Source organism: Scyliorhinus canicula, chromosome 3 (genome assembly GCF_902713615.1).
Source record: "Scyliorhinus canicula chromosome 3, sScyCan1.1, whole genome shotgun sequence".
Taxonomy (NCBI): domain Eukaryota; kingdom Metazoa; phylum Chordata; class Chondrichthyes; order Carcharhiniformes; family Scyliorhinidae; genus Scyliorhinus; species Scyliorhinus canicula.
In genome coordinates, this window is record NC_052148.1 from 52253987 (window position 1) to 52280799 (window position 26813).

General features: G+C 50.4%; 1 protein-coding gene across 2 annotated transcripts in view; it reads left to right on the forward strand.

The window, feature by feature from the left end:
* The window catches only part of poli (polymerase (DNA directed) iota), a 90644-nt gene that overhangs the window by 24933 nt on the left and 38898 nt on the right, over nt 1-26813 (forward strand). For both annotated transcript variants that reach the window (XM_038790523.1, XM_038790524.1), the window contains exons 2-3: nt 9107-9238; nt 14629-14793. In XM_038790523.1, the coding sequence (XP_038646451.1) occupies nt 9107-9238; nt 14629-14793 (297 nt within the window). The remainder of the gene's footprint in view (nt 1-9106; nt 9239-14628; nt 14794-26813) is intronic.

Below are 26813 nucleotides of genomic sequence, written 5' to 3' on the forward strand. Positions count from 1 at the left end.
ATTTTCACTGTGGAAAGGACTTGCATAACCACGATGTGCCATAAGACCTTTATCACGACCTCACTTTTTCAATCCCTTCTGGGTTTTGGAACACCCCCAGCTCTAAACTATTGTTGCAGGGTACTTGTTATCACAGTGCTCCCTGTACTGTTCCAGATCTTTTCAGGCCGAACATGTGGCGAGCGTCTTTTCGATGTTGCTTCCTCCAAAACCTACAGTTAGATTTTGATTCCTTTGATGTCTGCCACCAATATTTGGCACCCCTCTATCATCAACTTTGGTGGAGTGAAGTTTTTAGCTTTTCGATACTTTTTGAATGTTTGATAAAGGTGAGGAGAGTGAGACGAGTAAACAAAATAAGAAGTTTATGGATAAGAACGTACTATTTACAAGGATCCCGGTTGAACCTTGCCTGATCTTCTCATTATGTACAACAAGGTTATCAGGCATGTTCGCAGGAGAGCTCATTCTCCTCAAGCCACATGGGGAAAGCAATCAATCCCACCCCTTGTATCCCATGTAGGTTATTACAGAATGTATGCACATTGGTCAACAGTTTTCCGATACTTTTTTTCACTCTGGGAGTCTGCCAGCGTGGTTCTGACCCCCTCATCTCCAGTTTTCTTTGTGCTTTTTTAAAGGATAGGCTTGAAGACCATGATGGTACCAACAAACAAGTGCTTTATTGGAAAAATGTTTAGTCGACAGGCTGTTAAGATGCCCGCCCAAGTCACCAATACATCACATGATCGACACTTAAAGTGACTTAGTTCCAACGAGGAACAGACATGAATACACACAGTCTGGTGCAGACAGTTGCCAGGAAGAGGAATGGAGCCGGTGGTTAGGGAATGGAATTTATAACTGGACCCAAAGGCAATGGTCTTCCCAATATACGTTGGAGTAAATTTCTGTTTGTCAGGACAGGGTGTTGGGCAATCATTGTGGAAGTGGTGGGGTTGAGAGAGATGGTGGTGGACTTCCGGTTGCGGCTATGACCAGCTAAGTCGCACGTTTGGCTGCTCCTGCTACAAAGGTGTTTTCGGGCCGATTGGAGGGCCCCAACGGCGCTGTAAGGACAAATCCCGGTGGGGGAAGGCTCCCTGAAGAGAACCAGACCAACTTTATGGTCGGTACCCGGAGTGGGGTGGTAAAGAAAGCAACAGCAGCTCCCAAAAAAAAGCGGGGGAAGAAGACCAAAATGGCGGCCGGTGGAGCACCCGAGGAATGGAGGAAATGGGCGGAGGAGCAGCAGGCCGCTCTCCTGCGCTTCTTTACGGAGCTGAAAATGGAGCTCTTGGAGTCAATGAATGCGACGACCACCAGGCTGATGGGAGCCCAGGCGACCCAAGAGGCGTCGATTCGGGAGCTGCAACAGGAGATGACTGTGAGGGAGGAGGAGGCCACGGTCCTCGTGGGAAAGGTAGAGGTGCACGAGGCACTCCACCTGAAATGGCAGAGCCGTTTTGAGGAGCTGGATACCCGAATGAGGCGGAAGAACCTGAGGATCTTGGGCCTGGCAGAAGGCCTGGAGGGGTCAGACCTCCCGGGATATGTAGCAGAAATGCTGAGCTCCCTGATGGGGGCAGGGGCCGTCCCTTCGCCCCTGGAGCTGGAAGAGGCCTACAGGGTCATGGCTAGGAGGCCAAGAGCAAATGAGCCCCCGAGGGCGGTGCTGGTGCGGTTCCAGCGACTCAGCGACCGTGAGAGAGTGCTGGAGTGGGCCAAGAGGGAAAGGAGCAGCAAGTGGGAGAATTCGACGGTGAGGGTCTACCAGGACTGGAGTGCGGAGGTGGCAAAGCGGCGGGCCCGGTACAACCGGACGAAGGCGGTGCTACATGCAAAACGGATCAGGTTCGGAATGCTGCAGCCAGCGCGCTTGTGGGTCACCTACAGGAACCAACACCACTATTTTGAGTCCCCAGAGGAGGCGTGGGCCTTTGTACAGGAAGAGAAACTGGACTCGAATTAGACCCAGGGGATACTTGGCGGCCGTAGCCGCTCGGGTACTTTCAGCTGAATTCTTTGTTTGGATTTTGAACTCTTGCTGTGGTTTTTCTTCTGATGTTTTTTCCCCCTTTGCCAACTTCCCTTAGTTATTGTTATTGTGGTTATTCATGGTTATTTATGGTTATTTATGCTGTTTGGTAGAGGGCGACTGTTAAGTACATTGTTATTTGTTATTTATCTATTATTTATAATGTTAAGTTGGGGAGGTGGGACGGGGGGGAGAGCAGATCGGGGATATGGGCTCCTAGGGGGGGTTCTTTTACAGGCATGGACGGGGACGGGGGTGGAACTGAAGATGGCGGGGTGGGGTGTGGCAGGGCGAAAGCGCGGGCTTTCCTCTGTTTTCCCGCGCGCGGGGCAGAGGAGGGGGGAGGGGAGGAGTGCGGGGCGTGGCTAGCAATGGCGACCTTTCCCGCGCTGGAGCGGGGCCAGGGAGGAGTGGCAAGGGGGGGGGAGGCCCCCCCCCCGAGCCGGGGGGAGTCGGAGTGGGGCAGGAGCAGCCGGGTCAGCGTGAACCAGCTGACTTACGGGAGTACGATGGAGGGTACATCGCGGCTAGGAGGGGTCCTAGCCTGGGGGGGGGGGAGGGGGGTTAGGGAGGGACACCGGGTTGCTGCTGAAAAGACCAGAAACGGGAAGTGGAGGACTGGAGAGGTGGGGGGAGGGGGACATCGCCATGGGGAGCGGGTCAGAAGGGGAGGGTCGACCCGGGGCGAGCAGGGAACAGGACATGGCTAATCGGCAGGGGAGGGGGGCGGGTCGTCCCGCGACCCGGCTGATCACTTGGAACGTGAGGGGGTTGAATGGGCCGGTCAAGAGATCAAGGGTATTCTCACACCTGAAGGGACTGAAGGCTGATGTAGCAATGTTACAGGAGACCCATTTGAAGGTAGTGGACCAGGTTCGCCTGAGAAGGGGGTGGGTGGGACAGGTGTTCCACTCTGGATTGGACGCAAAGAACCGGGGGGGTGGCGATTCTGGTGGGAAAGAGGGTGTCGTTCGTGGCGGAGGAGGTGGTGGCGGATAAGGAGGGTAGGTATGTGATGGTGAAGGGTAAGCTGCAGGGGGAGAAAGTGGTGATGGTCAACGTATATGCCCCGAACTGGGATGACGCGGGTTTTATGAGGCGCCTATTGGGCCTCATTCCGGGACTGGAGGCAGGGGGCTTGATCATGGGGGGGGACTTTAACACAGTGCTGGACCCCGGGCTAGACAGATCGAGCGCAAGGACCAATAGGAGGCCGGCAGCGGCAGAAGTGCTGAGGGGGTACATGGAGCAGATGGGAGGAGTAGACCCATGGAGGTTTGGTAGGCCGAGGGCGAGGGAGTATTCCTTTTTCTCCCACGTCCATAGAGTGTACTCCAGAATCGATTTCTTCGTGTTGAGCAGGGGGCTGATCCCGAGGGTACGGGAAGCTGAGTACTCGGCCATTGCGATCTCTGATCATGCACCGCATTGGGTGGATGTGGAAATGGGGGAGGCGCGGGACCAGCGTCCGCTGTGGCGGCTGGATGTGGGGCTGTTAGCGGACGACGAGGTGTGTAAAAGGGTCCGGAAGAGCATTGAGAGCTATCTGGACTTGAATGACACGGGTGAGGTGCAGGTGGGGATGGTCTGGGAGGCCCTGAAGGCAGTGATCAGGGGAGAGCTGATCTCCATAAGGGCGCATAGAGAAAGAAAGGAGAGGCAGGAGAGGGAGAGGCTGGTGGGGGAGCTATTGGAAGTGGATAGGAGATATGCGGAGGCACCAGAGGAGGGGCTGCTGGAAGAACGGCGCAGCCTGCAGGTCAAGTTCGACCTGCTGACCACCAGGAAGGCAGAGACGCAGTGGAGAAGGGCACAGGGCGCGGTCTATGAGTATGGGGAAAAGGCGAGCAGGATGCTGGCACACCAGCTTCGCAAACGAGATGCGGCTAGGGAGATTGGGGGAGTGAAGGAGAGGGGCGGGAAGGTAGTGCAGAAGGGGCAAGAAGTGAACGGGGTCTTCAGGGATTTTTACAAGGAGTTGTATCGGTCTGAGCCGCCGACGAGGAGAGGGGGAATGGAGGACTTCCTAAACAAATTGAGGTTCCCAAGGGTCCAGGAGGGGCTGGTAGAAGGGCTGGGGGCGCCAATAGGGCTAGAGGAGCTAGTCAAGGGAATAGGTCAGATGCAAGCGGGGAAGGCGCCGGGGCCAGATGGGTTCCCGGTGGAATTCTATAAGAAAAATGTGGACTTGGTGGGACCGGTACTGGTACGAGCCTTTAATGAGGCGCGAGAGGGGGGGGTTCTGCCCCCGACAATGTCGCAGGCTCTGGTCTCCCTGATATTGAAGCGGGATAAAGACCCCGTGCAGTGCGGGTCCTACAGGCCTATCTCGCTTCTGAACGTGGATGCCAAGTTGCTGGCAAAGATCCTGGCAGCTAGAATAGAGGATTGTGTGCCAGGGGTAATCCATGAGGACCAGACGGGGTTCGTGAAGGGGCGGCAGCTCAACACGAACGTGCGGAGATTGCTGAATGTAATTATGATGCCGGCAGTGGAGGGGGAGGCTGAGATAGTGGTAGCGCTGGACGCGGAGAAGGCATTCGATAGGGTGGAGTGGGAGTACCTGTGGAGACGTTGAAACGGTTTGGGTTTGGGGAAGGGTTTATTAAGTGGGTGAAGTTGCTCTACTCGGCCCCGACGGCGAGTGTAGTGACAAACGGGAGGAGGTCGGAGTATTTCGGGCTCCACCGAGGGACCAGGCAGGGATGTCCCCTATCCCCCCTACTTTTCGCACTGGCGATTGAACCGTTGGCGATGGCACTGAGGGGTTCAGGGGGGTGGAGAGGACTGACTAGGGGAGGGGAGGAACATCGAGTATCGCTGTATGCGGATGATCTACTGCTGTACGTGGCAGACCCAGAAGGGGGAATGCCGGAGATAATGGAACTATTAGCAGAGTTTGGGGACTTTTCGGGGTACAAATTAAATTTGGGCAAAAGCGAGGTTTTTGTGATACACCCGGGGGACCAGGGAGAGGGTATTGGGAGACTCCCCTTCAAGCGAGCAGGAAAGAGCTTTAGGTACTTAGGGGTGCAGGTGGCAAGGAACTGGGGGACCCTCCACAAGTTGAACTTTTCCAGGCTGGTGGAACAGATGGAGGAGGAGTTTAAGAGGTGGGACATGGTACCGTTGTCGCTGGCGGGGAGGGTGCAGTCAATCAAAATGACGGTACTCCCAAGGTTCTTGTTTTTATTTCAGTGCTTGCCCATCTTCCTCCCTAGGGCCTTCTTCAAAAAGGTGACGAGTAGCATCATGAGCTACGTGTGGGCGCATGGCACCCCAAGGGTGAGGAGGGTCTTTTTGGAGCGGAGTAGGGACAGTGGAGGGCTGGCACTGCCCAATCTCTCGGGGTACTACTGGGCGGCAAATGTGTCAATGGTGCGCAAGTGGATGATGGAAGGGGAGGGGGCAGCTTGGAAACGAATGGAGAGGGCGTCCTGTGGCAACACAAGCCTGGGGGCCCTAGTAACGGCACCATGGCCGCTCCCCCCCACGAGGTACACCACGAGCCCGGTGGTGGCGGCCACCCTCAAGATATGGGGGCAGTGGAGGCGACATAGGGGTGAAATGGGAGGTCTGTTGGCGGCGCCAATAAGAGGGAACCATAGATTCATCCCGGGGAACATCGACGGGGGATTTCAGAGCTGGTACAGGGTGGGCATACGGCAGCTGAAGGACCTGTTTATAGAGGGGAGGTTTGCGAGCCTGGGAGGGCTGGAGGAGAAGTTTGAGCTCCCCCCGGGAAACATGTTCAGATATTTACAAGTGAAGGCATTTGCTAGGCGGCAGGTGGAGGGGTTTCCCCTGCTCCCCAGTAAGGGGGCGAGTGATAGGGTGCTCTCGGGGGTCTGGGTCGGAGGGGGGAAGATATCAGACATCTACAAGATAATGCAGGAGGCGGAAGCAGCATCGGGGGAGGAGCTGAAAGCCAAGTGGGAAGGGGAGCTGGGAGAGCAGATAGAAGACGGGACGTGGGCGGATGCACTGGAGAAGGTCAACTCTTCCTCCTCGTGTGCGAGACTGAGCCTCATTCAATTTAAGGTGCTGCATAGAGCTCACATGACGGGGACAAGGATGAGCCGGTTCTTTGGGGGTGAGGACAGGTGTGTCAGATGTCTGGGAAGCCCAGCGAACCATGTGCATATGTTCTGGGCATGTCCGGTGCTGGAAGGGTTCTGGAAGGGGGTGGCAAGGACGGTGTCGAAGGTGGTGGGGTCCAGGGTCAAACCAGGATGGGGGCTTGCGATCTTTGGGGTCGGGGTAGAACCGGGGGTACAGGAGGCTAGGGAGGCCGGAAATACTGGCCTTTGCGTCCCTAGTGGCTCGACGAAGGATATTAATTCAATGGAAGGACGCGAGGCCTCCAAGCGTTGAAACTTGGATTAACGATATGGCTAGCTATATTCAGCTAGAAAGGATCAAATTTGCCCTGAGAGGGTCGGTACAGGGATTCGCCAGGCGGTGGCAACCTTTCCTTGACTTTTTAGATCAGAGATAGACGTTCGGGGTCGTGGCAGCAGCAACCCGGGGGGGGGGGGGGGGGGGGGGGCAGCAAGGGTCGTGGGGGGACACGCACGACTGTAACGCGGGCAAGCCTGCTCGCTGCTCATGTCTGAAACTGTAGGCTGCCTTGGTTGTTAAGGTTGCCTGGGGGGGGGGGGGGGGGGAGGACTGGTGCGCGCGAGAGGGCGGGCGAGGGAGGGACATTTGCCTAGAGGGATTGTGTTGTAAATAATTTAAAAATTAGTAGGGGTAAATGTCTGTATGGAAAAACTCTTTCAATAAAAATTATTTTAAAAAAAAAAGAGAGAGATGGTGGTTAGGTATAGCTGAGAGTCATCAGCATACACTGGGAACCTCACATGTTTCAAATGGTGTCACCGAGGGGCAGCATGTAGAGCAGAAATAGGGGATGATCAAGGATAGTTGTTTCCTGGCTTTAGTCAGCCAGATGGGGAGGTGGCTGATTATCATAACATCCATTGCAAGTGATTTTCTGGCTACAATTAGAGAGAAAAGAATAGAACTAGGTAATTGCGGTCACACCCACTGGATGATGGAGAAGAGGTGTCGGAGGAAGACGTTGTAGTCAAAAACTGGATGAGGAACGTTTATCACGGTCACAGTCACATAGGATGTTATGTGTGACTTTGTTAAGTGTTGCTTCAGTGCTGCTGTAGAAATGTTAACCTGATTGGAGAGATCCTGAATGAATTTGGGAGACAATAACAAGAAAAACTTGAATTTTTTTAGCCTTTTTAACACAGTAAAATAATTCCAAGTCACTGCTCTTTCCCATAGTCCCACAGTTTTCCTTTTCAAGAACAGATTAGATTTCTGTTTTGCAAGTTGTAATTGAATCTCCTTCCAAGATCTTTCTTGACAGGTCGTGCATTCTGAATTGTAACAACTTGTTCTGAGTTATCCTGGAGGCAATGCCCCTGCCGTATTTATATTACAGCACGGTTAGTTGCCAACGTAGGGGCTGCCATTGGCGGCAGTATTATAACGGCAGAGGATATTAAACTGACAATGGTCATGTGTATGCCACAATTACACTTGTATTGTTACGAGGCGGAGATGCTTAGCTCAATTGGCTAAACACCAAGCATGTTCAATTCCCGTCCTTGCCTCTCGCCTGACATGCGATGATCTTCAGGTTAAACCACCACCAGTCAGCTCTCCCCCTCAAAGGGGAAAACAGTCTATGGTCATCTGGAACTATGGCGACTTTACCTTACCTTTAGTGTTAATCCACTTTGTTCATTGTACTTTAAAGTACAGTTTCTAATTTTTCTCTTCGCAATTTACTTTTGCCTCAGATTCCTCATTGTGGAAACAGTGCCAAAATTGGCTGAAGTGATGTCTGTGTACATTACCAGCAACATGATGCTAACACATTTTGCCAAGGGTTGGAATTATGATGTTATAATAATCTTTATTAGCGTCACAAGTAGGCTTACATTAACACTGCAATGAAGTTACTGTGAAAATCCCTGAGTCACCGCACTCCAGTGCCTGTTCGGGTACACTGAGGGAGAATTCAGAATGTCCAATTTACCTAATAGCACGTCTTTCAGGACTGTCGAGGAAACCAGAGCACCCGGAGGAAACCCACGGAGACACGGGGAGAACGTGCATGCTACATACAGACAGTGACCCAAGCCGGGAATCGAACCGCAGTCCCTGGCACTGTGAAGCAGCAGTGCTAACTACTGTGCTAGTTAGCGAGGGTTCAGCAGATCTGGTTTGTAAAATATGGGGTGATTCTTCAATCCGACATTTCAAAAGGGATTTCCTCTTGCTGAAAGCATAAATTAGACAATTGGTTGAACAATAGTGTCATAGCCTTTCCACTTGCCCATCTTACAGTTTGGCAGTGTGATTCAATGTTGCAGCTATGGGCCTGATATTTTCAGGAATGCTGAGGATGAGGGAGCGAGTGGAGCTGGGACTTGTCGTAGCTGAATAATATAGGAGGCCAACTTCCCTGGATGTCTTGCTAAATTTGACGACAGCGCCCCTTTTTAATTTTTTGATTTTTGGAAGACATTTTCACGTCGACCCCCACCCCCAACCAGATTGAGAAGTTGGCTAATTATCATGCTGGATAGTAAGAACTGCAGGGCTTTGGGGAAAGAGCAGGAAAGTGGGATTAATGGTATAGCTCGTTCAAAGAGACACCATTTTCTTCACTCCAAACTCCTCAGTTACTGCCCTGTCTGCTTCATTTTTGCCGTCTCATTAATATATGTCAATCATGGACCTGTCTCTGAAGACCAGGTTAGTCACCCAACTAACAACCAACTGTCTCACCATCCACCCCTCCCCTTACCCTCTCTACACACCTTCATTAAAGGAAGCATGCTGGGGTTGGGTTTCCGTTTTAACATTTTTTATTCTCTGCCCCTCTCCCACCAGTTTGTAGGGGGGTCGCTGTTAAAATTGAAAGGTGGCTAATCTGCACTGTGAGTGAAAACTTCCTGCAGGGAGTTCAGGAATGTGGAATCACTCGTTACATTACAGATCTTCTAATCAAAGGAATGTATGTTGTGTTTTTCACTCCAGGTGATAGTTATAAATATGCCATCCAAGACATTGACATCCCAGGATACAAGGTGATTGTACACATTGATCTGGATTGCTTCTATGCTCAGGTGGAAATGATTCGAAATCCTGATTTTAAAGGAATGCCTTTAGGTAATCAATTATATCTCTCGCTTTGCATGGGATGATATTCATACAATGTGTTTTCTTTGTGATATATTTAATTGTAACAAATCTTGTCTGATGCCTCAGTTGGTAAGTGCGTTGCTGCGTTGGAACTGAACAGACAGATTACAGTGGTTCCAGGTTCCGTCCCTGTTGACAAATGTGACCATTTTGGTAGGAATAACAGCAAACGGGATTATTATTTAAACAATAAAATATTAAAGCATGCCGCTGTGCAGAGAGACCTGGGTGTGCTAGTGCATGAGTCACAGAAAGTTGGTTTACAGGTGCAACAGGTGATTAAGAAAGCAAATGGAATTTTGTCCTTCATTGCTAGAGGGATGGAGTTTAAGACTTGGGAGGTTATGCTGCAATTGTATAAGGTGTTAGTGAGGCCACACCTGGAGTATTGTGTTCAGTTTTGGTCTCCTTACTTGAGAAAGGACGTACTGGCACTGGAGGTGTGCAGAGGAGATTCACTAGGTTAATCCCAGAGCTGAAGAGGTTGGATTATGAGGAGAGGTTGAGTAGACTGGGACTGTACTCGTTGGAATTTAGAAGGATGAGAGGGGATCTTATAGAAACATTTAAAATTATCAAGGGAATAGATAGGATAGATGTGGGCAGGTTGTTTCCACTGGCGGGTGAAAGCAGAACTAGGGGACATAGCCTCAAAATAAGGGGAAGTAGATTTAGGACTGAGTTTAGGAGGAACGTCTTCACCCAAAGGGTTGTGAATATATGGAATTCCTTGCCCAGTGAAGCAGTTGAGGCTCCTTCATTAAATGTTTTAAAGATAAAGATAGATAGTTTTTTGAAGAATAAAGGGATTAAGGGTTATGGTGTTCAGGCCGGAAAGTGGAGCTGAGTCCACAAAAGATCAGCCATGATCTCATTGAATGGCGGAGCAGGCACGAGGGGCCAGATGGCCTACTCCTGCTTCTAGTTCTTTTGTTCTTATGTCCCTGGTCTCTCCACCTCCAAACTTGCTTGTGCAAATGCACTCTTCCCTTCCATTGGGTTAATAGCTCAACTCACAATGCCATTTCTGACTTAAGGGTGAGGCATTATTTGGCAGGGATTGGAGGAGGGTGGGACACATGGCTGGCAGTGTTCTAAATGTTCGCATTGGGGCCCAGTGTAGCAGGAGTGCTCCTGGACCACAACAATAAATCCTCAGCTTTCCTGTCAAAAGCTCCAAGTGTCCACCAGATTTTACCAAGCGGAGCATCTAATCTCATTGCATATTTGTGAGACTTCTACCTACGTTCAACAGATGGCTCAACTGGCCAAGGAAAATAGGGCTTTAAAATGGCCGTGGTGCTAAGAAGAAATTTAGAGAGGAAGTTTAAAAATGTTGAAGGGCTCTGATAAGGAGAATAAGGAAACATTATTTTCTCACCCTGGAGAAACAGTAAATGCGGGGGTGGAGGGTGGAGGGTAGTCACCAGTTTAAAATTCCCATAAAGTGAATGTGGGTAGGAGAAAAGAAAATTGCTTTTGCAGAGAATTGTTAGAACAAAGAGCAAAGAAAAGTTCAGCACAGGAACAGGCCCTTCGGCTCTCCACGCCTGCGCCGACCATGCTGTCCGTCTAAACTAAAACCTTCTACACTTCCGGGGCCCATATTCCTCTATTCCCATCCTATTCATGTATTTGTCAAGTATTTAAAGTACAATGAACAAAGTGGATTAACACTAAAAGGTAAGGTAAAGTCGCCATAGTTCCAGATGACCATAGACTGTTTTCCCCTTTGAGGGGGAGAGCTGACTGGTGGCGGTTTAACCTGAAGGTCATCGCATGTCAGGCGAGAGGCAAGGACGGGAATTGTCCCTGCTTCCACCACCTCCTCCGACAGCGAGTTCCAGGCACCCACTACTCTCTGTGTAAAAGACTTGCCTCATACATCTCCTTGATACCTTGCCCCTCGCACCTTAAACCTATGCCCACTAGTAATTGACTGCTCTACCCTGGGGAAAAGTCTCTGAATATCCACTCTGTCTATGCCCTCATAATTTTGTAGATCTCTATCAGGTTGCCCCCTCAACCTCCTTCATTCCAGTGAGAACAAACCAAGTTTATTCAACCTCTCCTCATAGCTAATGCCCTCCATACCGGGCAACATCCTGGTAAATCTCTTCTGCACCCTCTCTGAAGCCTCCACATCCTTCTGGTAGTGTGGCAACCAGAATTGAACACTATACTCCAATTGTGGCCGAACTAAGGTTCTATCTAGCTGCAACATGACTTGCGAATTTTTATACTCAATACCCCGGCCAATGAAGGCAAGCATGCCGTATGCCTTCTTGACTATCTTCTCCATCTGTGTAGCCCCTTTCAGTGACCTATGGACCTAGATCACACTGACTGTCAATACTCTTGAGGGTTCTACCATTCACTGTATATTCCCTACCTGTATTAGACCTTCCAAAATGCATTACCTCACATTTGTCCACATTAAACTCCATCAGCCATCACTCCGCCCAAGTCTCCAAATGATCTAAATCCTGCTGTACCCTCTGACAGTCCTCATCGCTATCCGCAATTCCACCAACCTTTGTGTCGTCAACAAATGTACTAATCAGGCCAATTACATTTTCCTCCAAATCATTTATATATACTACGAACAGCAAAGGTCCCAGCATTGATCCCTGCGGAACACCACTTGTCACGGCCCTCCAATTAGAAAAGCACCCTTCCATTGCTACTCTCTGCCTTTTATGACCTAGCCAGTTCTGGATCCATCTTGCCAGCTCACCTCTGATCCTGTGTGACTTCATCTTTCATACCAGTCTGCCATGAGGGACCTTGTCAAAGGCCTTACTGAAGTCCATATGTATAGACAACATCCACTGCCCTACCTGCATCAGTCATCTTTGTGACCTCCTCGAAAAATTCTATCAAGTTAGTGAGACACGACCTCCCCTTCACAAAACCGTGCTGCCTCACGCTAATACTTTCACTTGCTTCCAAATGGGAGTAGATGCTGTCTCGAAGAATTGTCTCCAGTAATTAGAGCAAGGAGTATTTTGCCACAGCAGTGTCTATTTGCATTTCCTAAAAGGTGGGGGAGGCACTGGATTTGAATCAGAGAAAGATTCAATTCTGCGGTCAGTGCAGTTAGTCTTGGATTGGTTCAGTGAAGAATGAGCATTAATAGAATGGGTATAAATATCTACTGTTTGAGCTGCAGCCAGGTGTTCTCCAGTGACATCTGCTTCACTTCATTCAGCAAGATTTCAAGTCTGTGAATTTTGGGCATGTCTAGGTGGGAGCCCTGTACTATGCGGATATCACAGAATCCTTACAGTGTAGAAGGAGGCCATTTGGCCCATCAACTCTACACTGGCCCAAGTGCGTAGCAAGGACGGTGTCGAGGGTGGTAGGATCCAGGGTGAAACCGGGCTGGGGGCTCGCAATATTTGGGGTTGCAGTGCAGCCGGGAGTGCAGGAGGCAAAAGAGGCCGGCATTCTGGCCTTTGTGTCCCTAGTAGCCCGGCGAAGGATTCTTCTTCAGTGGAAGGATGCGAGACTCCCAAGCGTGGAGGCTGGATCAACGATATGGCGGGGTTTATTAAATTGGAGAGGGTGAATGTTTCCCTAAGGGGATCAGTGCAGGGGTTCTTCAGGAGGTGGCAACCATTCCTAGATTTCCTGGCGGAACGGAAGAAAAAGGCCTGGGGGGGGTCGTCTCTTTGTTTTGGGTTGAAGGGACGTGTATATTTGTTCATTGCTAATTAACAGGCGTTAATTTATTTCTTCATTTTTGTATTCCCGGGGGGTTTCTTTTCTTAGTATTTTTTGTTATTGATATTTTGTGAAAATTTGAATAAAAAATTTTTTTTTTTTTTTAAACTCTGCACTGGCCCTCTGAAGGAGTATTCTATTTAGTCTCCCTGCCTTAACCCAGTAAACCTGCACATTCATTTCAGATATATCTGTTCCAAACCACTTCCTTTGCAGTCAATAATGCAGCCCTTCAATCTCTTCTGAGCCACCCAAACCTTTCCTCAGACTGCCCCTCCATGTCGGTGACAGCTTACCAAACTTGGAAAATACATGTCAGATGTGAACTTCTGACAGCGGCTGCTATGCATGCTGTGTCAGAAGAATTGTTTGGAAATAATTTCTGCTCTTACAATCCCCAGAGAGACCTACCACTTTTAAAAAGAAATTTGAACTTCCAATTGATCGATGAAAGAATGGCACAGCAAGGTTTCATGTTTTAAAAGTTTTCCTGTCACAAATGACTAAGAATCTCTATTAAGTAAACCCTGTTTCTTTCTATCGGCAACTTATAATTTGAACGATATAAAGTGACATTCCTCATGTACATCCATCGCAATCTCTGTAGAATTACAGTTTTTTTAAAGCAAACGCTCCACAGTTGCTTCCAGTGGGTTCCCGTAGTACCATTTCACCACTTCAATTGTCACAGAGGAGTCCGGTAAGAGAATTCAGCAAAAGGACTTATTGTCAAAGTAAACTGTGTACAAGCACAATTCAAGTCCCAGCCGGGACTGCACACGCCAGCACGGCTCCTACCTTGGTTGGCTTTTATGTCCCAAGTCCAATATCCCACTGATGGGTTCCACCCCTTAGTGGGGGAGCTCGTACTCCACGAAGCTCATGGGAGATTAATCGGTTCATCCCCACCTGTCTCATGGAGGTTATAACAACCAGGTAGTAACTTTGAGTGACTGTCTCCAGGTGTTTTTCTCCATTTTTAGATAGTTTCTTAAATCCGTCATCAGCAGTAAAACCTGTTCCGATGATTCATTTCCCCTCTGGCCATGCTGGAACAAACCTCCTGGGATTTGTATAATGCTACAGGATGCGTCTCCTCGACTAGGGACCATTTACCACCCACATGTGGCATTGGTAGCTTACAACGTCAAGCAGACATTTCTCTCTGCTGACCACAAGGAACTTCTGTTGTCGTCCTGTCTGGGATATTCATAATAATAATAATCTTTATTAGTGTCACAAGTAGGCTTACATTAACACCGCAATTAAGTTACTGTGAAAATCCCCGAGTCGCCACACTCCAGCACCTGTTCGGGTACACTGAGGGAGAATTCAGAATGTCCAATTCACCTAACAAACACGTCTTTCGGAACTTGTAGGAGGAAAATGGAACACCCGGAAGAAACCCACACAGACACGGGGAGAGCGTGCAGACGCTACAGACAACAGAGGCCGGAATCGAACCTGGGTCCCTGGAACTATGAAGCAGCAGTGCTAACCACTGTGCCACCATGCCGTCCTTCATTTATCCTAAATTTAAATCTACAGTCCGAAAATATAATAATCTTATAAACATCAATATTGCAACTCTACCTTGACCCCTTAATAATTCCTTTTTCTTTTTCTTTTAGCTGTTCATCAAAAGCACCTGGTGGTCACTTGTAATTATGAAGCCAGAAAGTATGGGGTTAGTAAGATAATGTCGGTCAGTGAGGCCATAGACAAGTGCCCAGAAGTGATTCTTATCTCTGGAGAAGACTTGACACCCTACAGAGAAATATCATACAAAATCACAGGTACTTGAGTCGCTATTTTAATTAACTATAGTTTTAAAAATATTTCCCTTTCATTTCCCCTTCACATTGTACATGCTCACTCGGTGTTTTTTTCACTCAGCTCTGCTCCATTTGCAGTTTTCTTCCCTTCTGAAGACTGAGATTCATATACAGTTTTACAGGTGCCAATAATCCTCTTGTATTTGGCTCAAGAGGACGTTTTCACGTTGGAGCTCAGACAGTGAGTGTTGGCAGATTGCAAACCCACAAAGGACACTGAAACTGAGGGAGCGATTTAACCAAAGGGTTTCTAAGTGGAGTAGTGAGCAGGAAATGCCGTGATCTCCCCAGCGCTCAGACCGGCAAGGCTGTCACCGCTCTAAAACATTAATGAGGCTCGCTTAATAAGGCCCCACGGGATTCAAATCCTGGTTCGCCGGCTAATTCGCCCGAGACCCTGCTCGTCAGCCCCCCACTAACAAGTGACAGCAGGACTTAAATCGCTCCTGCACACTCAACACACTTCGCTCGCAGTTATGCCGCCTTGGATACCAGCACACGCTTTGCTGACACCAACCTTGGAAAATTGCTGGATGCGGTGGAGGAGAGATGGGATGTCCAGTTCCCCCAAGGGTCTCAGAGAGTCAGCCACAGGGCTGCCACCAACGCCTGGCAGGAAGCGGCAGCATCAGTCAGCTCGGGGAGTGTCACCACGAGGAACGGCACCCAGTGCCGCGAGGTCAACAACCTCCACTGGGCCTCTCGAATGTGTTTGCACCGGCCACCTGACCCCCCACCACACACTCTTCCCCCCCGCCCCCATACTCCCCAATCCCCTCCCCAATATGGTCCATCTTCCCAAGCCCCCTCCCATAACCCCCAAGCCTCCCCACCCCGCGGGTAACCACATGTGCGGCTAACAAAATGAAATGAAAATCGCTCATTGTCACAAGTAGGCTTCAAATGAAGTTACTGTGAAAGACCTCTAGTCGCCACATTCCGGCGCCTGTTCGGAGAGGCTGGTACGGAAATTGAACCGTGCTGCTGGCCTGCCTTGGTCTGCTTTCAAAGCCAGCGATTTTAGCCCTGTGCTAAACCAGCCCTGCTTGGTGCCTACCGATGCCTTTCTGTGCCCCCCACCAGAAGTTGACCGTTAACCCACAGGACAGGGCCCAGAGGTGCGCATCAGAGTCCTCACCCATAATGACGAACGGGCCCTGCAGGTCGCGAGGTGGCTGAGGACAGAGCAGTATCCACCATGGAGAACGGCGCATGGCACAGGGGTGAGGATCCACCAGCCCCCACCCAGGTGACCTGCCAGACGTGAGTTGTTAATGTAATACATGCTGACCCATCCCTCCCACTGACCACATGTCCATTCTCCCGCAGGACCTGCATCCGACAGCGCCAGCCCAAATCCGAGTGTCCCCCGCATCCTTGGAGGAGAGCTCCAAGAATGCAACCATAATAGTCGCGGCACAGCTGTCATCCCCCCTCCACCAGCACAGAGACACACCCCTCAGTGGGCGAAAATAGTGGACAGGCTTCTGGGGCACATTCTGGTGAGGATCACAGATGTACATCAGGTGGAGGCAGGAACGCCTAGTTGAGACAGCAGTCAGAGGTCTGCTGGATCCCAGAACCCAACTGGGTCTCAGTCAAATGACACAGGGATCTCTGGGGCTTACTCCAGCTGCCATCTCCATCCGGAGGCGAACCCCAGGACCCTATGGGCACCAACCAGGAGGAGGGTGCACTGGTTGTCGATTTACGAGCTATCCTACGAAGTGGCGAAGGCGGCCACCAGCACCTCCGAGATCCACTCCCATGACAATGGCGCATTGATATACCTTCAATTCACAGTGAGGCAGAGAGAGTGAGTGAACAGTAGGCTTTATTAGTCATGAACATTGCTTAGCCAGAGTCAATAGTACAGATGAATGCCGCCCACAGAGGCCTTCTCTATATATGGCCCCGGTGTGGGCGGAGCCAGAGGCGGAGTCGTACCGGGGTTACAGTACAGTACCTGGAAGCAGTTCATGTCACCACTTAAAGGTCATAGGTCAAAGGTTTTGGTATCATGCATGCATTATGGTGAATACATTCACCACATTCACCCCCTTAAAAAAAATCAAGTCAGGCGGGGATGACGTGGGGTCATTACATATTTAGTCTTATATGGAGGCCGGATCGTTCTCTTCGACCTCCGCAGATCTGGCGGTGTGGCGGGCACAGTTGTCCCAGGTGCTGACTCCAGGGGCATTGTGTCTGGAGCTTGAGCCTCGGAGATGGTTGGGGTGCGGGGGTAGGGTGGGGGTGATGGGTGGCGGTGGTGTCGGCGCGGGACAATACATGAGACCCAGGGGGGCGTATTGGGAGTTGTGAGTGGCGGCGGGAACCAGCTGGCGCCAGGTCCCGTACGGAGACCGTATCTAACTGTCCATCCTGGTGCGCGATGTAAGCGTACTGGGGGTTGGCGTGGAGCAGCCGGACCCACTTGACCAGGGGGCCCATCTTATGGCTCCTCATGTGATTCTGGAGAAGGACTGGTCCTGGAGTTTTCAGCCAAGATGGAAGCGAGCCCCCGGAAATGGACTTCCTGGGGAAGATAAACAAACGATCGTGAGGGGTCTCATTGGTGGCCGTGTAGAGGAGCGATCTGATGGAGTGGAGGGCGTCAGGGAGGACCTCCTGCCAGTGGGAGACTTCTAGACCTAAGGGTCAGAAGAACAGCCTTCCATACCGTCGCGTTCTCCCTCTCCACCTGCCCGTTTCCCTGCGGGTTATAGCTCATAGTCCTGCTCGAGGCGATGCCTTTGTTGAGCAGGTACTGACGCAGCTCATCACTCATGAACGATGTGCCCCGGTCATTGTGGATGTAGGCAGGGAAACTGAACAGCATGAAGATGCTGTGCAGTGCTTTTATTAGGGTGGCTGAGCTCATGTCGGTGCAGGGGACGGCGAACGGGAAGCGGCAGTACTCATTAATGACGGTGAGAAAGTATATATTCCGGTTGGTGGAGGGGACGGGCCCTTTGAAGTCGATGCTTAGGCGCTCAAAGGGCCGGGAGGCCTTTTCCGGGTGGGCCTTGTCTGGCCGGTAGAAGTGCGGTTTGCACTCCGCGCAGACTTGGCAGTCCCTGATCATGGCCTTGACCTCCTCGGAGGAGAAGGGCAGATTGCGGGCCTTAATGAAGTGGGTAAGCCGGGTGACCCCCGGGTGGCAGAGGTCATTGTGGATAGCCCAAAGTTGGTCATCTTGCGCGCTGGCGCATGTGCCGTAGGACAGGGCATGGGGGCTCGTTGAGTTTCCCAAGACGATACTTGATCTCGTAGTTGTACGTGGAGAGTTTGATCCTCCACCTCAAGATTGTATCATTTTTTATTTTGCCCCGTTGTGCGTTGTTGAACATGAAGGCTACCGATCGTTGGTCGGTGACGAGAGTGAACCTCTTACCGGCTAGGTAGTGCCTCCAGTGCCGCATGGCTTCCACTATGGCTTGTGCTTCCTTTTCGACCAAGGGGTGTCGATTTCCAGAAGCATGGAGTGTCCTAGAGAAAAATGCCACTGGCCTGCCCGCCTGGTTGAGCGTTGCGGCCAGTGCAACGTTCGACACATCGCTTTACCTGAAAAGGGATGGACTCATCCACCGCGTGCATTGCGGCCTTGGTGATATCGGCCTTGATGCGGCTGAAGGCCGCGCGGGCCCCATCCGTCAGGGGAAAAGTGGTTATTTGAATAAGTGGACGGGCTTTGTCCGCATAGTTGGGGACCCACTGGGCATAGTAAGAGAACAGCCCCAGGCATCATTTTAGGGCCTTGAGGCTGTGGGGAGGGGGGGTGTTCTGTGAGGGGGCGCATATGGTCGGGATCGGGCCCTAGGACTCCGTTCTCTACGACATAGCCGAGGATGGCTAGGCGGGTAGTACGGAAGAGGCATTTTTCTTTGTTGTATGTGAGATTGAGGTATTGGGCGGCCTGGAGGAACCTCTGGAGGTTGGCGTCATGGTCCTGCTGGTCATGGCCGCAGATTGTCACATTGTCCAAGTACGGGTATGTAGCCCGCAAACCATACAGGTCCACCATTCGGTCCATCGTTCTCTGAAAGACCGAGACTCCGTTCGTGACGCCGAAGGGGACTCTGAGGAAGCGGAAGAGCCGGCCGGCTGCCTCGAAAGCAGTGTACTGGCGTTCTTCCGGGCGGATTGGGAGCTGGTGGTAGGCCAACTTCAGATCGACCGTGGAGAACACACGGTACTGAGCGATCTGGTTGACCATCTCCGCAATGCGGGGGAGGGGGTATGCATCGAGTTGCGTGAATCGGTTAATGGTCTGGCTGTAGTCCACAACCATCCAATTCTTTTCCCCGGTCCGGACGACCACCACTTGCGCTCTCCAGGGGCTGGTGCTGGCCTCGATGATCCCTTCACTCAATAGTTGCTGGACCTCCGACTTGATAAACGTCATGTCCAGCGAACTGTACCGTCTGCTCCTGGTGGCGATGGGCTTACAGTCAGGAGTGAGGTTCGCAAAGAGTGAAGGGGCGAGACCTTGAGGGTCGCGAGGCTGCACACCTGAGGGGGGGGTAAGGGTCCGCTGAACTATAGGGTCAGGCTTCGGTGGTTACATTGAAACTCCAATCTGAGCATTAGAGGGGCGCAGAGGTGGGGGAGGATGTAGAGCTTAAAACGAGTGTACTCTGCGCCCTGCATCGCGAGATTGGCGATACAGTAGCCCCGGATCTGAACCGAATGGGACTCAGACGCTGGGTAGGTGTGGAGGGAGCAGCGCCTTACCGTGTCGGGGTGGACAAAGCTCTCTGTGCTCCCGGAGTCGAAAAGACAGCGGGTCGCGTGCCCGTTGACCCGGACGACCATCATGGAGTTCTTCAGCTGTTTTGGCTGCGACTGGTTGAGGGTGACTGCGCCCAGCTGCGGGTAGTCTGTGTGGTCAGTGGAGTCACAAGATGGCAGCCCCCATGAGTCGCACGTGTTGGGCTGGGGTGAAGATGGCGACCAATATGGCCGCCCCCATCGGTCGCACGTGTCGTTCGGGGCCAGCGGATAAGATGGCGGCCCCCATGAGTCGCGCGTGTCATGGGTGTATGGCGAGGCCTTACACGTGGGCCGCCGCCTCAAGTCTCTGTCGATGCTGCTGCCACTACCTTCTCTGGCGTCTGGCTGCCTGGCTTGCCAGCAGCAGCACTAGGGCAGTTTCTGCAGGTCCAAGATATCGTCCATCCCTTGTAATATCTGTAAGGGATCAGAGAGGCTGTGAGACTGACAACCAGAAGTGCCGTCCACCCTGGGACAGTCCAGTCCTCCATTGTTCCCACCGCATTGTTCCCCGCCCAGGCCATCGACACGCCCTGCCCATGCACCCTAGCACGCAACAGGGGCCCCTGATCACCGGACCCTAGACCTGTGCCCCAGGCACTCGCACATAATGTTGCCTGGACTGGGCGCTGATCCCCTTCCAGATGCACACACCCACCCTTTGGTCGCTGGAATGTCCCCGGTGCTGGGGGCCCAGCCCCTGGGTTTTCGGACTTGTCCTAGGTGTTGCCTCCGCAATGTTCAAGCACAGTGTCCAGACCTCATGGTCTGATTGTGATGCTGGGCAATAACTCCAACTTGCTACATGGCATTCCTACCCAGGGGGATCCACTTTGGATGTGAAGTGCTCACTTAACTGCAATTGCCAAATCTGTATTAGCAATGGCCTTCATCCGCCTGGCCAGAGGGCTCTGCGGTCAGTTGGGTAGTCGGGCAGGGGCTTGGGCTGCCCCTGGAATGGACCACATTGTCAAGCGGTTCGCATGGTGGACCCGTGGGCACTATGACACCCATCTCACCCCCCGGCGCAGCAATCCCAGTGCCCCTGAGCTGAGCCTGTGAGTGAAGATGGCTACTCACCTCCTAGGGTCTCCGTAACAGCACTTCCACCAGCTTCACTCTTTTTAAAAGAAGTACTAATTGGCACCCCCATGACCAATTGCTGGGAAGGCTGTTAGATAGGGGGTTGTTACCGTTACGTGTATGGGGATTGGGCTGATGTGTTGATTATTGGTTTCTAGCCATGTTAAAATGAGATCCTGATTACACCAACGGGAGCGGGCCGTTTCGACCGCAACCAGATCGGCGCCCGGAGCGGTTGTCAATTCTGACCTCTCCCGCCATTTAACAGCCTCGTCGCGCTCTCCCTTAAGCGCAACGCGGCCGTTAAATTGCGTGCAGAGTTTTCTCCTGTGCCCAGGTTCGATCCCCCCCACCCCGGTCACTGTCCGTGAGGAGTTTGCACGTTCTGCCTGTGTCTGCGTCAGTCTCACCCCCACAACCCAAATGTGTGCAGGGTAGGTGGATTGGCCACGCTAAATTGCCCCTTAATTGGGAAAAAAATAGAATTGGGTACTTTAAATTTATTTGTAAAACGTAACGGCCACCGAATGGTTCTTTTCTGTCCACTGGACCTGTTCCCACTCTGATAGCTGGGGAATCTTTACGAACCAGCTAAAAGGAAAATCACATTACAAGGCTATTGGTGTGCATCTCTGTGCCCATCAAAGCCCATTAAACGGTGGCTGGTAATGTTGGAGGAAGCAGTTTACGTTGTCAATTCCACACCACCAACTCTGTCGTTTGTGGTGAGTCTTGACATTGTTGCCTTATTTATCTTAAACACTGCTGTTGACTTTGGTGGGGCTGGTTTAGCTCACAGAGCTAAATCGCTGGCTTTTAAAGCAGACCAAGCAGGCCAGCAGCACGGTTCGATTCCCGTACCAGCCTCCCCGGACAGGCGCCGGAATGTGGCGACTAGGGGCTTTTCACAGTAACTTCATTGAAGCCTACTCGTGACAATAAGCGATTTTCATTCATTTCATTGGTGACCATTCTGTTTGGTAAGTTCTGCACATTCTGTGCATTACTATATTCAGCTTTACAAATGTTGCCTCAAATACTGAAAGCATTATCGGGTGGCAAATATTAATGAGGGTCATGTGGGGTTAAAAATGCAAAGGGTTTGAAATCTTCCTTTGCTCCTGTCAGCACAACTCAACATGGTTGAGAAACACAGGTGAAAGGAGCATTGATTGCCTCCGGCTAGCTTCGAACTGTCTATTGTCAGCATTCAATAAATGTTGCACTGAGAAGAATTGTTTCACCCAACAAGAAGAGAGCTGTCGAAGTAAGAAAGTGCACATTTGGCTTTCCATATTGTAACGGATAGAAAGTCAGTAATGTTGGTTCGTTTGACACACACTTTGCAGGCAATCAATGAAGTTTCTCCTATACAGAATAACAAAAATATCTGCTGTCTGATGAACTGTAAGATTCTGTTGCGTCCAATAAATCTGTTCAAAAAAGCAGCAATAGACAGGCCAGGTGATCTAACCGCAGTGGTGGAAACACTACCAGGAACCATTGTGAAGGACTTTGTCATTAGAGGTGTTGAATACAAAAACAAGGAAATCACGCTAAGCATTTGAAAACCACTGGTTAGGCTTCAGCTGTACAGTTCTGGGCACCACGATTTATAACAGATGGGGAAGGTAGACAGCAGGTTTATCAGAATGATACCAGGGATGAGGGACTTCAGTTAAACCAAGAGGTTGGAGTCCCCATTAGAGCAGAGAAGGTTAAAGGGAGATCTAATAGTTATTTAAAATTATGAGGAGTTTTGATAGAGTAAGCAGGCAGAAGTGTTTTCCTCTGGTAAGTGTGTTGGCAACCAGATATGGTGGATTAGAAAGGATTGGCATTGGGTCTGGAGGGGAAGTGAGATTTCTTTTATGTATCAGAAGGCTGTTAAGATCTGGAAGGCATACCAGATGTGACGGTGGAATCAGCTAGCTTTGCAACTTTCATAAAGACATGTCGAAGCAGACTAATTTGCATGATTGTGGGAAAAAGCGGTGCTATGGAACTAAATTGGACTGCTCCTTCAAAGAGCCGGCAGGAGCAGACTGGCTGAATATTCTTTTTTTTGTTTTTTAAGATTCCATGATCTTGTGAAACCAAAATATCGTCTCTTGCTGTGGGATGAATGAAGTCATGATTTTGATTCCTCCACCGTGGCAACCCCACCAACCTTTTATTTCACTCTTTGTGCGAGCGTGGCTTAGCTGGCAGCGTTCTCGCCTCTGAGCCAGAAGGTTCTGGGTTCAAGTCCTACTCCAGGACTTGAGCACAGACATCAAGGCTGACACTCCAGGCCGGCACTGAGGCAGCACTTTACTGTCAGAGTTGCTATTTTTTAGATGAGACATTGTACAGATGCCCCATCTGCCCTCTCAAATGGGGTAAAAGGTCCCGTGGCACTACCTTGTAGAAGAGCATATTCCATGTCCTTGCCAAAATGTGTCATTCAAACCGACATCGCAAACATAAATTGCTATTTGTGGGAGTTTACTGTGTGCAAATTGATTTCCTGCATTTCAACAGTGGCTATACATCAATAGAGCTGTGTTCATAATGTGGTCAAACAGATTGAATGTCAAGCTGCAAATCCTTCCAACACGCCAATGGCTAGTGATAAGTGCGGGAGAGACTCCCGGTCAGCTGTGCTCTATGTGGAGTTGCACCCTTAAAGCTATAAGCCCCTTGACAATGAGCAACCTGTTCCGGGAATTACCAGCTGTGGAAATGGACTAAAGTCCGTCTTGGTGCAGCACAATGTGCAGGAAGAGATTTGGAAAACTTCATCAATACTTCAATGGCTGTAAAGTGCTTTGACACATCCCGTGGTTATGAAAAGCACTGTATAAATGCAAGTATTTCTTTATTTTCACCTCCTGTTCACCACTCACTGCTTTGACCTTGTGGTAGCATGGCTTCTTTAAATACCCATAATGGCTTATTCCAATATACAAGATTATCTTTCGGTATTTTGTCAGCTTGCGCGACATTCCAGCACACGACATTCCAGCCTGTTGCAGGAAATTCCAAAGGTTGTCATGTATCTGGACAATGTCCCAGTGACAGGGGAACACCAGAAGCTCACATAGCGAATTTAGAAGATGTCCTTAAGAGGTTTAAAGAAGTCGATATTCGGTTACAGTGGGAAAAGAGCACATTTTAGGCTGATGAAGTCACGTATTTAGGTTTCAGAGTTGATGCAAAGTGGTTGCACCCTCTTGAAGATTAGATAAAGGCAAACAAAGGGTTCCCGAAACCAAAGAATGCATCGGAATTGAAGTCTTTTCTAGGGATTGTCAATTATAACGGACTGGCATTTTGAGAGGTCAGAACAGGTTCGGCTCTATATGCAACTTAGGGACGCAATCACTTGTGAAGACGGAGCCCTCCTGTAGAGTTGCAGAGTAATAGTCCCTCCCCTGGGCCGCAGCCTCTTCTTCAGGAATTACACAGCCCATCACCCGGGACAATTTAAAATGAAGATACTGACCAGGAGTTATATATGGTGGCTGGAGATCAACAAGGACATTGAAAGTATGGTCAACCGGTGTGAACATTGTCAATTTCAACACAAGTTCGCACCCGTGGGAGTGGCCTGGGTGTCTGTGGACGAGACTCCTCGTAGACTTTGTGGGTCTCTTTTCAGGTATGACGACTTTGGTCGTCGTGGAGGCCAACTCAAAAAGGCCTAGATGTCAAGCCTATTTGTTCAACTACCACAGCAGCCACGGTATTTTCCATTCACGGCCTGCTTGAGGTGATTGTCTCAGACATCAGTACTGCCTTCACAGCCACCGAATTTTAACTCTTTGTAAAGTCCAATGAGATCCAACATGTAAGGACAGCCCCTACCAAATCTGCATCAAACGGGCTGGCTGGAAGTGCTGTCAAACTTTCAAATCATCAATGAAGGAATAAGATCGTACTGCTCCCCTTGGCAGACTTCTTGCTCTCGGACAATTCAACCTCGCACACCACACTGAGGTTACCCCAGCTGAATTGTAAATGGCCCAGTGTCTCAGGACCTGGCTTGACCTTATTTTTCAACATTTGTCAGGGAGGGTGGAAGGTAAGCAAGCCTCACAGAAAAATCACCATGAGAGGGCGGCATGTGGCGAAGTGGATAGCATTGGGACTGCAGCGCTGTGGACCCGGGTTTGAATCCTGGCCTGGGGTCACTGTCCATGTGGAGTTTGCACATTCTCCCCATCTCTGCGTGCGTTTCACTTCCACACCCCAAAGATGTGCAGATTAGGTGGATTGGCCACACTAAATTGCCCTTTAACTGAAAAAAAAATTGAGTACTCTACATGTTAAAAGAAAGAAAAATCACCACGATACAGCCACGAAGGACAGGGCATTTCAAGCAGATGATTTAGTATACATACAGTATACAGTATCGAGGTCCAGTTTCGGGAGCCGTTCAGAGGAGGAGGAGCAGTCTCTGGGTGAGTATAAAAACTCACTTTAACCCGGGGATCGAGGCCTTGTTTCGGGAGCCGTTCAGAGAAGGAGGAGCAATCTCTGGGTGAGTATAAAAACTCACTTTAACCCGGGGATCGAGGCCTAGTTTCGGGAGCCGTTCAGAGGAGGAGGAGCAGTCTCTGGGTGAGTATACAGACCCAACGGTAACTTCCTGTTTTCCACTTTTTTTTTTCAAAAGTGACGTCAGAGGGAAGCTGTGATCTGATTGGTTGATAACCAATCTGCCCCAAATTTAAAACTCGTAAACTTAAATTAAACAAATTAATTAATTAGAGATGGCTGGTCAGGTGATGTGCTTAAGCTGCTTGATGTGGGAGCTGGCAGATCCCATTGCGAGCTGCAGCGACCACATCTGCAGTAAGTGTTGGCTGCTCGAAGAACTCCTGCTCAGAGTTGATGAGCTGGAGTCTGAGCTTCACACACTGAGGCACATCCGGGAGGGGGAGGCTTACCTGGACACTTTGTTTCAGGAGGCAGTCACACCTGTCAGAGTAAATAGTTTAAATCCTGCCAGTGGCCAGGGACAGCAGGGTGTGACTGCAAGTCAGGCAGGTAAAGGGAACCAGCAGTCAGGAACTCAGGAGCCTCAGCCCTTGACCCTGTCCAACAGGTACGAGGCACTTGCTCCCTGTGTGGATGGCGAACAGGGCTGCAGGAAGGATGAGTCAGCTGACCAAGGCACCATGGTTCAGCAGGCCATTCAAGGGGAGGAAGTAAATAGGCAAGTTGTAGTTGTAGGGGATTCTATTATCAGAGGGATAGATAGTATCCTTTGTGAGCAGGATCGAGGGTCCCGCATGGTATGTTGCCTGCCCGGTGCTAGGGTGCGGGACATCTCTGACCGGCTTGAAAGGATATTGGAGAGGGAGGGGGAGGATCCAGTTGTTGTGGTCCATGTCGGTACCAACAACTTAGGCAAGTCTAGGAAAGAGGACCTGTTTAGAGATTATAAAGAGTTAGGATTCAAATTAAAAAACAGGCCCTCAAGGGTCATAATCTCCGGATTACTGCCCGAGCCACGTGCAAATTGGCATAGGGAGGCAAGAATAAGGGAAGTTAACACGTGGCTGAAAGAGTGGTGTGGGAAAGAGGGGTTCCTTTTCATGGGACACTGGCATCAGTTTTGGGACAGGGGGGACCTATACCGTTGGGATGGTCTCCACCTGAACCGAGCTGGGACCAGTGTTCTGGCGAAAAGAGTAAATAGGGTGGTCAATAGGACTTTAAACTAGAGATTGGGGGGGAAGGGAAAGTCAGGGAACCAAGAGGTGAAGGAAATAGTGGGAAGCGTAGCTGCTTAGGATTACAAAAAATCACGAAAAGACAGAGCTCAGGAGAGGTTACGATAGTCCCCATCTCACAAAATATGACACAGTGTATGGAAAGGCTCAGTAAACCAAGGTCCACCACACTAAGAAAACAAAAAGGGACAGTCAATAGGGAATTAAAGGTGCTATATTTAAATGCCCGCAGTGAACGGAACAAGGTAGATGAGCTTGTGGCCCAGATTGTGACTGGCAGGTATGATGTGGTAGGCATCACAGAGACGTGGTTGCAGGGGGTTCAGGACTGGCAGTTAAACATCCAGGGATTTACAACCTATCGAAAAGACAGAGAGGTGGGTAGAGGGGGCGGGGTTG